The 13,129-nt window shown below is 32.5% G+C and overlaps 1 protein-coding gene across 1 annotated transcript in view; it reads left to right on the top strand.

Moving 5' to 3' along the window:
- Positions 1-13,129, top strand: part of LOC140439837 (uncharacterized) — an 895,210-nt gene that overhangs the window by 753,836 nt on the left and 128,245 nt on the right. Inside the window, exons 9-10 of the mRNA XM_072529991.1 lie at positions 5,565-5,766; positions 10,736-11,047. Of these exons, the coding sequence (XP_072386092.1) occupies positions 5,613-5,766; positions 10,736-11,047 (466 nt within the window). The 5' untranslated portion in view covers positions 5,565-5,612. The remainder of the gene's footprint in view (positions 1-5,564; positions 5,767-10,735; positions 11,048-13,129) is intronic.

Here is a 13,129-nt window from a genome sequence, read left to right as displayed (position 1 = left end):
CAAAATATGTGCTTGAGATTAGTTTTAGGTGCCACAAGAACTAGTCCAGTAAGTAGCTTACAAGTTTTGGCTAATGAACTGTCCTTAAGCCAACGAAGGCAACTCCTATCACTAAATTACGTTGCCAGAATTTCAGCAAACAACAGCATCGTAACCTACTCAACAATACTTTGCAGAACAAATATAACGTCCGATCTTTACAGAAACATTGCAATAAAAAAACTACCATTTCCCGAACGAATAAAACGTATTGGTCTTAATTTAGAACAGTTCAGTCTTACTATGCCTATTCATGTAAATGTTCCTCCTTGGATGATTAAACATCCAAAAATAGACACGTCTTTAAAAGAACTCCCGAAACATTCCACACATCCTTTCCTTATACAGCAAGCTTATAAAAATGTAATATCCAAATACCCAACAACCCATCAAATCTTCACTGATGCTTCCAAATGTCATGAAGGACATGCTGCAGCCTACATCTACGAAAACGTCAAGTCTACCATACGAATCCCAACAAATTGTTGTATATATACCGGAGAACTTACGGCAATTCATCAGGCCGTGAAAAAATGTTGTTCTATCAATGAAAGCAAATTTGTTATCATCACCGATTCAATGAGCGCATTACTTGGAATAAAACAGCTATATACAACTCACGCCATACTTCTCAAGATCAAAGAAGAGTTATCTTATCTACAGACTCAACAAAAAGATATTTCCTTTATCTGGGTACCTTCCCATATGGGAATAAGTGGTAATGAGGAAGTGGACTCTCTGGCAAGCAATGCAACCACCGACCAAAGTATTGCTATCATAAATCAAATGCCTTGGACTGATCACAAAGTAAATATCAAAGCCCACGTATACAGAACGTGGCAAACTACTTGGGATCACACTGCTAATAAACTCAAAGAATGTCTAAGTCAAGTAGGAACCAAACTCATCTTACCAAATAATAGAAAAGACCAAGTCATCATTAACCGACTCCGAATAGGACATACTTTCCTTACACACAAGCATATCTTCAACCAGGAGGCTGCTCCGTTGTGTACCAAGTGCAATACTCAGTTGTCAGTGAAACATATAATTGTTGAGTGTCCAGTGTACCAGAACGAAAGAATCGCGTGTGCCCTTAGTGATAATTTAAAAAGTATACTAACGTCAAATTTACAGTCTTTATTAAGTTATCTTAAAATGACTAAACTATATACCAGATTGTAAAAAATATTTTTTTTATGCAACAATATGTATCTTACTGTTTGTGTATGTCCCCCCGCTAATAACCCTTAGTGGTTGATGCGGGTATATTTGTTTAAATAAAAAAAAAAAAAAAAATGCTGTATATTATTTCTATCTCAAGATTAAATCGTCAAAATTTGAATTATGTTCAATTCCCAATAATAAAATTATCAGAATCCAGATTCCACAAAAAATAGTTTCAGAACAAAACAAATATCTACACCAAGTGATATAAGTTGTGAGCGAATAAAGGATTATGAAAGTTTAATAACACTTTCGCTGCTGACTTCTATGATAGATGAGTTGCCAGGTGCGGCATTTTTTTTTTAAAATTTTAATATTTTGGGCTTTATAATTGCTTTAGTACTAAAAGAGAGTTTAGTTGTTTTTTATCAATGTCACGCATGTGTGTCGGGCGCACCTAGGTATAATTTTTTTTGTCATGTGCTTACTGACACGCATGCGTGTCAATATATTTTTTACTACTTTAAAAGTTTATTGAAGACAATTTTAAGAAAACTCAGTAAAAACAATTAAAAACAAAACAAAAAGTAATAAAAACTTAAACACCAGATGAACAATAAAAAAAACTTCAAATTCATAACATACATAACTACGTAATTTGTTTATATGTATAACACAAAATGTTGCACTATTGATGGTAATCGTTAAAACATTAGACGCATAATACGGGCTCTTCTGTACATTGTTGGCAGTGGTAAAGTGTAATTTTACGGATTTTCTTGCCAGAGCACACTCTACATCGCTTTCTTACTGTTTTTCCTTGTTTGTCCTTGGCCAAAATTTTGGTCATAATGTGGACTGTTTTAATTGTCGGCCTCAGCTTGTTATTCATCCCAATTTTTAATAGTTTTTCCAAAACTGACAGTCGGTAGTCGGTAGTCATAAAGGCTCATCGCACGTAAAACAAATTGTTTATGTAGCAAGTACGAATTCATTAGCATCAAGTGTATATAATATATGTCCAACTTCTTGTACTACCTTAATAATTTTCTTTCACAGGGGTAGGAAGAGTTTAGTTGGTCTTGCCGATCGACACCCCCCATATGCTTATTATACTTGAAAATTGCAGTAGGTTTTTCTCTGGGACTATTCCTTCTATCAACAAATTCCATCATTTCATTTCCAAATTCATAAGAGATATAAAGAACGTCACGTTTGTCCTTCGATTTACAACTAAAATATTATCAGAAAAACAAGCAATTCGCTCACCATTTTTAGTTTTTTTTTTCAATAACTTCTTAGGGATTATGCTTCCTTCTCACATTTAGTGTTCCAGTGCAGTAAGTACTTCGATTTGTTAATATTTTAGCTAGTTCATAGGAATTATAAAAATTGTCCATGTATACACTATGTCCTTGGTCCAAATATTCCTGAAGTAGCTGTAAAACTACTTTTGTTGTGTTGCCTTTTCCACCTGCATCATCCAGGGCTCCAGTGTAGACTAAAGATTTTAGAACTAAACCACTTAGCTCTGTAAGAATATAGAGTTTTATTCCGTATTTATGACGCTAGTTCTTGATATATTGTCGGAATACCAAGCGTCCACGCCATACTACCATTGACTCATCAAGTGAAAAGTTTTTTCCAGGATAATAAACAGCAGACATTTTATTATTCAAGAACGTTATTATAGGTCGTACTTTGTACAATCGATCTTGAACTTTTTCTCCGCTGGCTGGGTTTTTAGCAAAATGTAAGCACCTCATTATGATAAGGAAAGGATCCCCACTCATATGCTCTGAAAAACATTTAAAATTAAATAATGGATGAGAGTTCCAGTAATCATTGAGTCTATTTAATTTGATGGTTCCAGTGTGAATCAATAGTGCAACAAAGTTTAACATTTTTTTCCGTGAAACTCTCTTCCACTTTGTAATTCTTGATTTTTCTCGTATATGTTTAGAAAGGAATATCTCTTCTGCGTAAAAGTTGGTTTGGCTAACGATTAAATCCAAAATGTCGTTATCAAATATCATTTTAAAATAATCGATTGGGTCATTGCCACCTGGTTGAACCAAAAGTTCATTTGTTTTAGAAAACATAAAATATTTCATATTCATAGGAATATTTGTCCAGTCAGGAAATGAGTATTCTAACACAGTTTCGTTTTCGTTGGGAACGTCATCTTGGACTTTTTACTTTTACTTTTTACTTTTCTATCTTTAAATTATAATACTTTTCCTTGACTAATTTTACAAGTTACTACATATTATTGTTGTGCTGCGTATAAAAGTTAGGTTTGCTATCCCATTTCTTTTTAGAATATAACTTTCTGACTCGCACAAAATTTATTTAGGTGAAATAACCGTGTCTACTAAAAACTTTCCAACTTGGAATATCCTTGATTAAGTTTACCGGAATTTTTAAGGTGTCTAATTACAGTTTCCCATTCTTTCTTTAGTGTTATAGCCATGAAGTCTGGCATAAAAGGTAAACTTCAGCCAACGGTTCTTCTCTAGAAGTTTCAGCGGAAAAGAGACCAAAACTATCGTATTTCATAAAGTTCCGTTCGTACTGCGAGAAGTCGGCATTTTCGTTTTTGATATGATGGCTTAAAATTTTACAGCGGCAAAATTGCAGAAACCATTACAAAACTTCTTCGAAGAATGATTTTAATTGTAACTTTATGATTCGCCCATTTTATATAACAAAATAAATTAAAATAAAAGAAAATATTATTATACTAAAAAAGATAATAAGTAATATTATCTAGTTAACCTGAATCTGGACCATGCTATGTAAAAAATAAGATGTGTACCAAAATATTTAAAATCGTAATGGTTTAATGGACCAGAAACATGTCTGCTTGGCTAATATAGGTAAGTACATAAAAAAACATCGAATATTAAAACTTTAAGAAAGTATATAGACCCAAGGTAATGTGTAAATATGTAACTCTAAAGAATACAAAAATATCAGCCCTACAAATACAAGTAGAAAGTTAGAAGGTAAATAAAACGTTAGGGGTTAAGTAGAGGGTGTCCCAAACTAATTTACCCACGCTATATCTCTTAAACTAATAGAGATTTTCGATAGGACAAAAAGTGATCTATTCTACTTGTAATACACTTTAATATGGGGAAGGGAACACCATCCCCTAAATATTCATCTCTTAGTTAGAACCCCTAACTTAAATTTTTTAATGGCACCCTGTACATTTTTTATAGTTTTGAATGTGATCTTCTATCGTCTATTTAATCGATTTTTTAAAAATAAAATGTGTTCGTAAGGTATCAAGAAAATATCAGTTTATTTTTTATTTTTGTTAAATTAATCAAGATGGCCTTAAAAAATAGAATAGAATAGAAATATTATGCTTTATTATCACTGAAAATTTTAATATTTTAACTACGTAGTATAACTTCTTACGTGCCGTATGAAGTATACATTCTTTTTACTTAAACATTCTTTTAATTTTCAAAATTTGGTCTTTGTAGGGGCATACAATATCTTTCAATGTGCAAAATTAATTGTGCAAAAATTAACAAAAAATCTCTTATAATAAAGTCACAATATTTATATTAATTTTATTATTTATATTAATATTTCGTCACTACTCTGAAATTGTGCACTTGACTTTTTTGCAGCTATGGAATTGCCTGTTTACCAGGTGTATCTCTGCATCTGTTGTAGGTTTCTGTTTCCCATCCCTCTCGTTGACTTAGAAAGCTACTTTAGAATAATTGTATCTCTAATTCATACAATATACATACGGTTTTCCTAATTAATCTACGTTGTTGTTATGTAATACTCTATCCATTAGTTAGCTTTTCTCGTGGTCTATATTATCCCGTTCGAGGCATTTTTATTTATAAAAATGTACAGAAAGGTCTCGCAAAGCTTTTATATTAGCTGTTGGTATATCTCTTTTACACATCAATAAAATTCCTACTCTCAATATGTATTAAAGAAAAAAGAAGAAAATATCGAGAATATATTTGGGAGTCAATTAAGTTTATTCTACGTCCATGTAACATGTCTTAATAGTTCGCACATAATAATAGTTCGTAAAATATATATAAAAAGCACCTTCATAATATACATTTTAATTAATAATCTTTCCTTTGTTTTCTTGCTGCATTTTAAGAGAGTAATCCATTTTGTGATAATTTAAGAATCAGTATTTTTTGGTATTTTATTTTTATTATAGAGTATATTTTGCTTTATACAATTCTCTTTGTTTACAAGTTTTAATTGGATTACAGTCCACAAAACAAAACTTTTACCTTACGCTCGTACTATATTAATATTTTATATATTCCAGTGGCTTTTCCTGATTAGTTGTTTTTCTGTTTCAGCGCATCTCGTTCAGAGCTCACAGGGCCCTGTAATTATTAATCCAGAAAATGCAAACGCCGGCGTGGCACCAAGCCAGACGACATCAGGCAACCAGGGAAATTACATCACTCAAACTGTCTATGGCTTCCTGGATTTTACCACGACAATTGGTAACACTGTCATGGGTTTTCTCGCCGCAGAGCGCTGCTGCCGCCCCGTCAGGTAATTATCGCGGAATAGAGGGAAATAGAGAGAAATAAACATGTTATTTGATTTTGTTAGTGACTAAATTGCCTTGGGATTAGTTGACGTTCCCTGTTTTGTTGCATTAGTTCATTAGGCGTCATTTATAAGTAATTGGTTCGAGAGATTTGGATGTAACTTTAATCTACACATAGCAAAGCAATATTTTTAAACAGATATTTAACTTTTACCTCTTTCTGCGCAATGTATTATGTGCACCACATCTATTAATGTAGGATTGAGTAAATAAATTAATGTATAGGGATGAGAAAATATTGTGCTCTGATTGTTGATGCTGTTTTAATGAAATATATAAATTTATAAATATGAAAAAAGGTGACTGAATTTTACTGCGTAAAATGAAAAACTGAGGTAGAAAATTTGGAGTGCAATAAAAGAAAAGAGCCAAATTATGGAAATAAAAAAAGGTTAAAAGTAATAAAAAAATATTCAGCTAATGTCAAATAAACATACCTTAAAATACGTTAAGATTTGTACGTTTTTAACAATATAAAGGACAAATAAGCAGATCCCATGACAAAATATGAAACTACAATATATGGGTACTATTAAACATTTTAGAATAAATTGATTGGAGTATGACGAGTATGTAGTACGACATAATGTTTTTTCTACCTGTTAACAAATTAAAGAATCTTAATAATATTGAAACTTGGCAAGTAAACTTGTGTTGCTTCAAGGGAGAACTTTATTTAATGTCAAGTCACAATGACAAAAGTATTAACCCTCTATAGAATGAATTTCTTTTACTTTATTTTATGATTAAATAAAATAGAATTATATCAAACTACTTTTAATAGATGTATATAGTTTGTAGAATTCACTGTTTTAAATTTTATTGCGTTCTGGGGTTGAAGTGATCCGGTTTTTAAAAAAAATGTGTGCCCATTTAAGAACTTTTATTAGAACCAAATATCATACACATTAACTCTATGTATTTTCAATAACACACTGTTTTAAATTATGAAACCTCTTAATACAGTTACTACTTTTGAGTGTTTGAATGAAAGTTTAAGTGCACCTTACATTTCTCGCACTGAACTCTTAATTCTCCTTTACATTTTATCATCTTACATCTTTCTCTGTTTACAGTCCAGTTTGATTATCGTGAAAACTAATATGTATCTACATATATATTGGGTCTAGGTTTAATGCATCTTGTTCTTAGATGGCTGTTCGGGTGTGGAACTTCTAGACCGACCTACTTTTTTTTTTGGTAAACACCACTGTTAGTTAATTTTTTCAGCATTATTTTAAAATTTAGTAGTGGTGTAATATTTTCAGTTCTTCCAATTTGTCTTTTGATTCGCCTGATTAATATGCAATCATTGACTACTGCTACATTTAGTATATGATAGAAAATATGGCGTTACCATTTTGATTTTAATTGGATATAATCCCAATAGGAAATTTTGCAGGTCCACACCGCCCATGTGTCTGCTATATGGTTGTAAAATGTCTAAACAAACCTAGTTCTTTCGGTTCTAAAGGATCTTTCCATTTTGGTTGTTGGTTAAGTTTTACAATAATCTAACAGTAAAAACACAACTTAGAAAAAGACAAAAGACTCAAAGAAAACAAACAAAAATAAAGAGTATCAAGAAAAGATAAACAACAAACTAGAAAACAGAATAACACATAAAAACCTAAATAAGAAGTGGGAAGAATGCAAAGAAGAAAAGAAAACCACTGAAGAAAAAAGAGAGAATATATGAACAAAGAACTTCAAGAACTACAAGAACTAAGTAAATCAACAGAGACAAAAAATTTGATCAGAGACTAAACAAAAGCAGAAAAGACTTTAAACCGAGAACAACGATGTGTAGAGATAAGGAAGGTAATATATTGACAGAACAGCAAGAGATACTAAGTAGATGGACAAAACATTTTACGGAAAAGTTTAAAGGAGATCAGAGAGAGAGACGAACCCTGATATACCATCAGACCAAGCAGACAAAAGACAAAACACTCCACCAACAATAGCCGAGATTAGAGCAGCAGTAGAAAAATTAAAGGACAATAAAGCACCGGGATCCGATTATATAGCATCGGATTTACTGAAGGAAGGAGAAGACGCACTACAAAAAACAATACATCAATTGATAACAAAGATATGGTCGAATAAACAGCTACCAACGGAGGTGAAATAGCGGTATTTTTGTACCATTACATAAAAAAGGAAATCAGTTAGAATGTGGAAACTACCGTGGAATCACGCTGCTGAATGCAGCATACAAAATAATGTCCAACGTTATTTATGAAAGACTTAGACACACGCTGAAAAAATAGTTGGCAAATACCAAAGTGGCTTCTGTAGACAGAAGTCAACAATAGACCAGATATTTGTTCTGCGACAGATCCTCGAAAAAACAAGTGAATATAACATCGACACACATCATCTCTTCATAGACTTTGAAAGCGCATATGACAGTATAAACCGAGAATTCCTAATAAAAGCAATGTAAGAATTTATTATGCCAACACAACTAATAGAACTGATAAAAGAATCTCTAAAAGTAGAAAGTAGAATCCGGATACAAAATGAATTAACGGAAACAATAGATGTGAAAAAGAGACTACGCCAGGGAGACGCTCTATAATGCATCTTGTTTAACATCGTACTCGAGAAAATACTGAGGGACACAACAGTCAATACACGAGGAACAATCATTAATAAAAGCGTGAAAATACTAGCATTTGCAGATGATGTTGACATAATCGCAAGATCAAGAAAAGAAATGATAGAGGCATACAACCACCAACAAAATAGAACGAGCTGCAAAAAATAGTGGTTTTAAAATCAATCAGACCAAAACAATATATAAGCAGGTAAGTAAAAATGCAGAAATAAGGCAGCCACAAAATATAACCATAGGAGAATACAACATAGAGGGGGTAAAAAACTTTATATACTTGGGATCCCTAATCACGTCTGATAATAACGTCACGGAGGAAGTGAAGAGGCGAATATTTATTGGAAATAAATGTTACCATGGCTTAATTAGACACCTAAGATCAGATAACGTCCCAAGAAAGACAAAATGCCAAATATATAAAACCCTAATAAGACCGGTACTCACATATTGCTCAGAAACCTGGACACTCACTAAAAGAGAGGAAACGTTTTTAGCCACCTTCGAAAGAAAAATCTTGCGACACATATATAAGGGCACAAAAGAAAACGGAATATGGCGAAGAAGATACAACTCTAAACTATACAAAATATACCGAGATCCGGATATTATAACATTCACTAAAATAGGACGGCTGCGTTGGATAGGACATGTAGAAAGAATGGAAAAAGGCGAAAACAAAATATTCAAACAGATACCAGTACGAAAATGAACAAGAGGAAGACCGAAACTGAGATACTTAGAACAAATAAAAAATGATATAACAACCTTAAAAATAAAAAACTGGAGAAAAAAAGCACGAAACAGATCAGAATGGAGAAGAATCCTGGAACAGGCTAAGGACCCAAAAAGGGTTGTCGAGCTGGTGATGATGATGAAAGACACAATTTTGTTGTCACAACACTGGACTATATGTATTACGGTATTTCTCTGCTCAATCAAACTTCAATATTAGCAGCAGTTTCCAGATCTACTTCATTTGCCAATTGTGTATAACCATTTTTTCCAGAAAAAAATTTTAAAATTATATAAAAATTCTGAGATTCCTGAGCGAACCCACATCTTCTAGTCCCATTTATGAGGCTTTTTGGGATTGTATGTCTTCATACTCGAACGTTCTTTGAACGATATAGATTTTTCGTCACAAGATAAGTGTTGTTTTAAAGGTAACTGCACACACTATCTGATTCTATCAGGAACGATATTTTGTCAAGACTCTGTGTGTAGATATCGACGGCAATATGCCCATAAAATTTTCAATGTCTACAGGACATGTGGTAATTGGCTTTGTGGATTTGTTTAAGCACTGTATATACAAGTTTGTATAAACACTACCTTTATTATAAAATCTGGAAAAAAAACTAAACAATGTGTACAATGTGATAAAAAAGTTTACTTTAACTTCATCCAATTTAATTTATTTAATCCAATAATGTATTAAAGAAGTCTACCATTTTGCTAAAAATAAACTATAAAATATTTTCTTTTTTTTTCAGTGGCAAAATTTACCTTTAGCGTACAATGTTCCCTTAAGGGAACAGTAACAATTTGGGGCAAATACTAACAACAATAAAGTAAATTTATTATTTGAATTTATCAGTGGATCCTTACAACGTTTATAAACGCATATTTAATCCACAAACGTATCTGTTTAGCTAATATTCGAAAATAAACTACACGTGCTACATGAACAAACTACTCGGAGGTTACTTTAAACGAAACTGCTGTTTATTCAAACAACCGATGAATATATCAGCAATGCACAATACACATCTAAGAACGATCGTTCCCAAGGGCAATAAGATGTGTACGCGCTTAAAATTGTCGATAGCAAATACTCATGGAAATTTTATATATTAAGTTCCCACTTGGGTCCATTATACAATAGAGGGTTAACAGTCAAATAAAATCAATCAGTAAAACAAATCAAAATATACTTATAAGGTCCAATTTGTAATCATCAAATAAATAAGAAAAATGAGTTACTTGAAAGTCTATTGTGTCGCGCTAGATGCTGGAAGTTCCGTTTTCAACTTCTTCAGTACGTTTGGTGCTACGATACCCATGATCATGTATCCATGTGATACTTACGATTAATATAACTAGTATGAGAAAATAAATATTGAAAGAAATATTTAGATATAGAAAGCAATTAATCCGTCGGTAATGTATAAAAAACATGTTTTGAGCTGCTACTGTAAATATGTGTAAAAAATATGTAATTTAAAGTATTTGCTTTATGTTTGGTTGTTATGTATATTATATATATTAAATATATAAATATTTTTTTTTAGAAGTAAAATCGTCTTCGAATGAAATATCTTCGAATAACATTATAGAAACTAAACCAATTACATCAAAAAATGAAATCAAAATCAAGCCCACCAAGACTCAATCATCTGGAGACAAAAAATCTTCGCAGAAAGTTGTCTCAGTAGTGCAAGTCAAATCTGATCCACCAAAACCTGCATCAACAGCAAAACCTGCATCGACAATAAAACCATCTACCAAAAAAGAAGTTAAACCTTCAGCTATAACGAAGGCTGCCGAGAAACCAAAATCAACTATTAAGCAAGCGCCTGTTATTTTTAGCAGCAAAGTCGAGGAAAGTATCAATTTTTACTAATGTAGCCTAATTTTTAAAACTAATGTAAGAATATTTACTAATGATTATATTTTTGTTAACAAAACAGTTTAATGCCAACGAATATCCTGTTATAATAATTTTTTTATTTTTTATTTAACCAAATTTGTTATGTATTCATTTGTGTAATTTAATTTGTATGGATGTAAAAATCCTCACTTTTGGAAAATTGTAAAAAGAATTAGAAAGAAACGAAAGTTACATCCAACTACTTCAGTTTTATTAAGAAACACTATCCGTCTATCTATATAAGGATTTTTACAGCTGTCGCCGCCTTCCTTCTTTCAGCCAACGTCTCCAGTCCTTTCTGTTCTGTCATTCTCCATCTCTAAAGTCTCGTCTTTTTATGGCCTCGTCCACTTCATCCCTCCATGATCTTCGGGGTCTACCTCTTTTCCTCCTTCCTATTGGGCTCCAATTCGAAATCTTTGCTATCCACCTTGTATGATCTGTTCTTCTCACATGTCCATACCAAATTAAACATTTTTCTTCGATGTAGCTAAGTATGTCTGGTTCTACTGCCATTCTTCGTTTTATCTCCTCATTTCTGATGCGATCCATTTTTGTCACTCTGCAGCTTCTTCTCATGAACTCCATTTCATTTGCTGTGATTTTGGACCTGTTTCATTTATTTTGTTACCCAATTCTCTGCTCCATAGGTCATTATACTGCTTACCAAGGTGTTATAAATTCTCTTCTTTGTATTTATGGTAATCTGTCTATCCCACAGTACCCCGTTCATTTATTTAATACATGTTCTTATCTGTGCTAATCTGCTAGTTATCTCTTGCTCGGTGGTTCCATTTTTCGAGAGTATGAATCCTAAATATTTGAATTTGTCAGTGCCGTTAACTTCCCTATTATCGTCCATTTCCAAGTTTCTCACCGGTTCTTGTTCTGTTGTTAAATATTCGGTCTTTTCTAGATTTATCTTCAGTCCATTTTTTGTGTATTCCTTTTCTAATTTTCGGAGCATATAGCACAGATCTTCTTCATCTTGAGCCGTTACCACTTGGTCATCTACAAAGCTTAATGTGTACAAGAAATTGTCCCGGATTGGTATTCCCATCCCTTTACATTTTCTTCTCCATGGTTTTAATATTTGTTCGAGGAATATCTTGAACAATGTCGGAGATGTAGACTGCATCCCTGCAATAAGCCTTTTGTGGTCTTAAATTCGTTGGAGTATTTATTGTCTGTTTTAACTCTTACCTTGTTGTTGTTGTAAAGGTTTTTTACGGCTTCTATTAACCTCTGAGTTATTCCGATTTCCTTCATCGTGTTCCATAGTTGTTTTCTGGGGACCGAGTCATACGCCTTTTTTAAATCTATGAGTGCCATGTGTACTGGTCTATTTTTTGCCATTTTTTTTCAATTAATTGTTGGAGTGTATAAATGTGGTCTATACAAGATCTTCCTGCCGTGAACTCCGCCTGATCTTCTCCGATTTTATTTAAGATAGATTTTTCCAGTTTTTCTTTTAATATTTTTCCATATAACCTGCTCATATATGCTATCACACTAATGCCTCTGTAGTTCCGGCATTTCTTCTTATCTCCCTTTTTATGTATCGAGGTTATATATCCTTTGGACCATTCTTCTGGTATTTCGTTCAGGTTTATAGCGTTACTGAACATTTCGTGTATAATTCTGTGTAGTTTGTCCGTTCCGTACTTAGTAAAAAACACATTCAGGAAATACGAAGAATAAGCAAACAGATACTGCAGATATTGATGGCATATGGACAAATAGATACACAACAAAAGAAACTAAACTAAAGGTCTTGTAAAAAGCAAGTAAGCGAAAATAAAAAGATTGGGTGATCAGTGAAATAATACAGCTGATAAAAGAGGGAAGATTATAAAAAGGTGTCAAAGAAGATGATATTAGAATCAGCACAATCATCAAAATAAAAATGAAAAAGTCTAAGAAACATGGATAAATGAACAATGACAGGCCATAGAAACACTTGAAAGAAAACCATACTTTTAATTTACATAAGATCAAAGATATAATAATAATAAAGATAATAAAGGACGCTAGA

This window comes from Diabrotica undecimpunctata, chromosome 4, assembly GCF_040954645.1.
Source record: "Diabrotica undecimpunctata isolate CICGRU chromosome 4, icDiaUnde3, whole genome shotgun sequence".
Lineage (NCBI taxonomy): Eukaryota > Metazoa > Arthropoda > Insecta > Coleoptera > Chrysomelidae > Diabrotica > Diabrotica undecimpunctata.
Note: the sequence above shows the minus strand (reverse complement) of the source record. Positions and strands in the feature narration are given on the sequence as shown.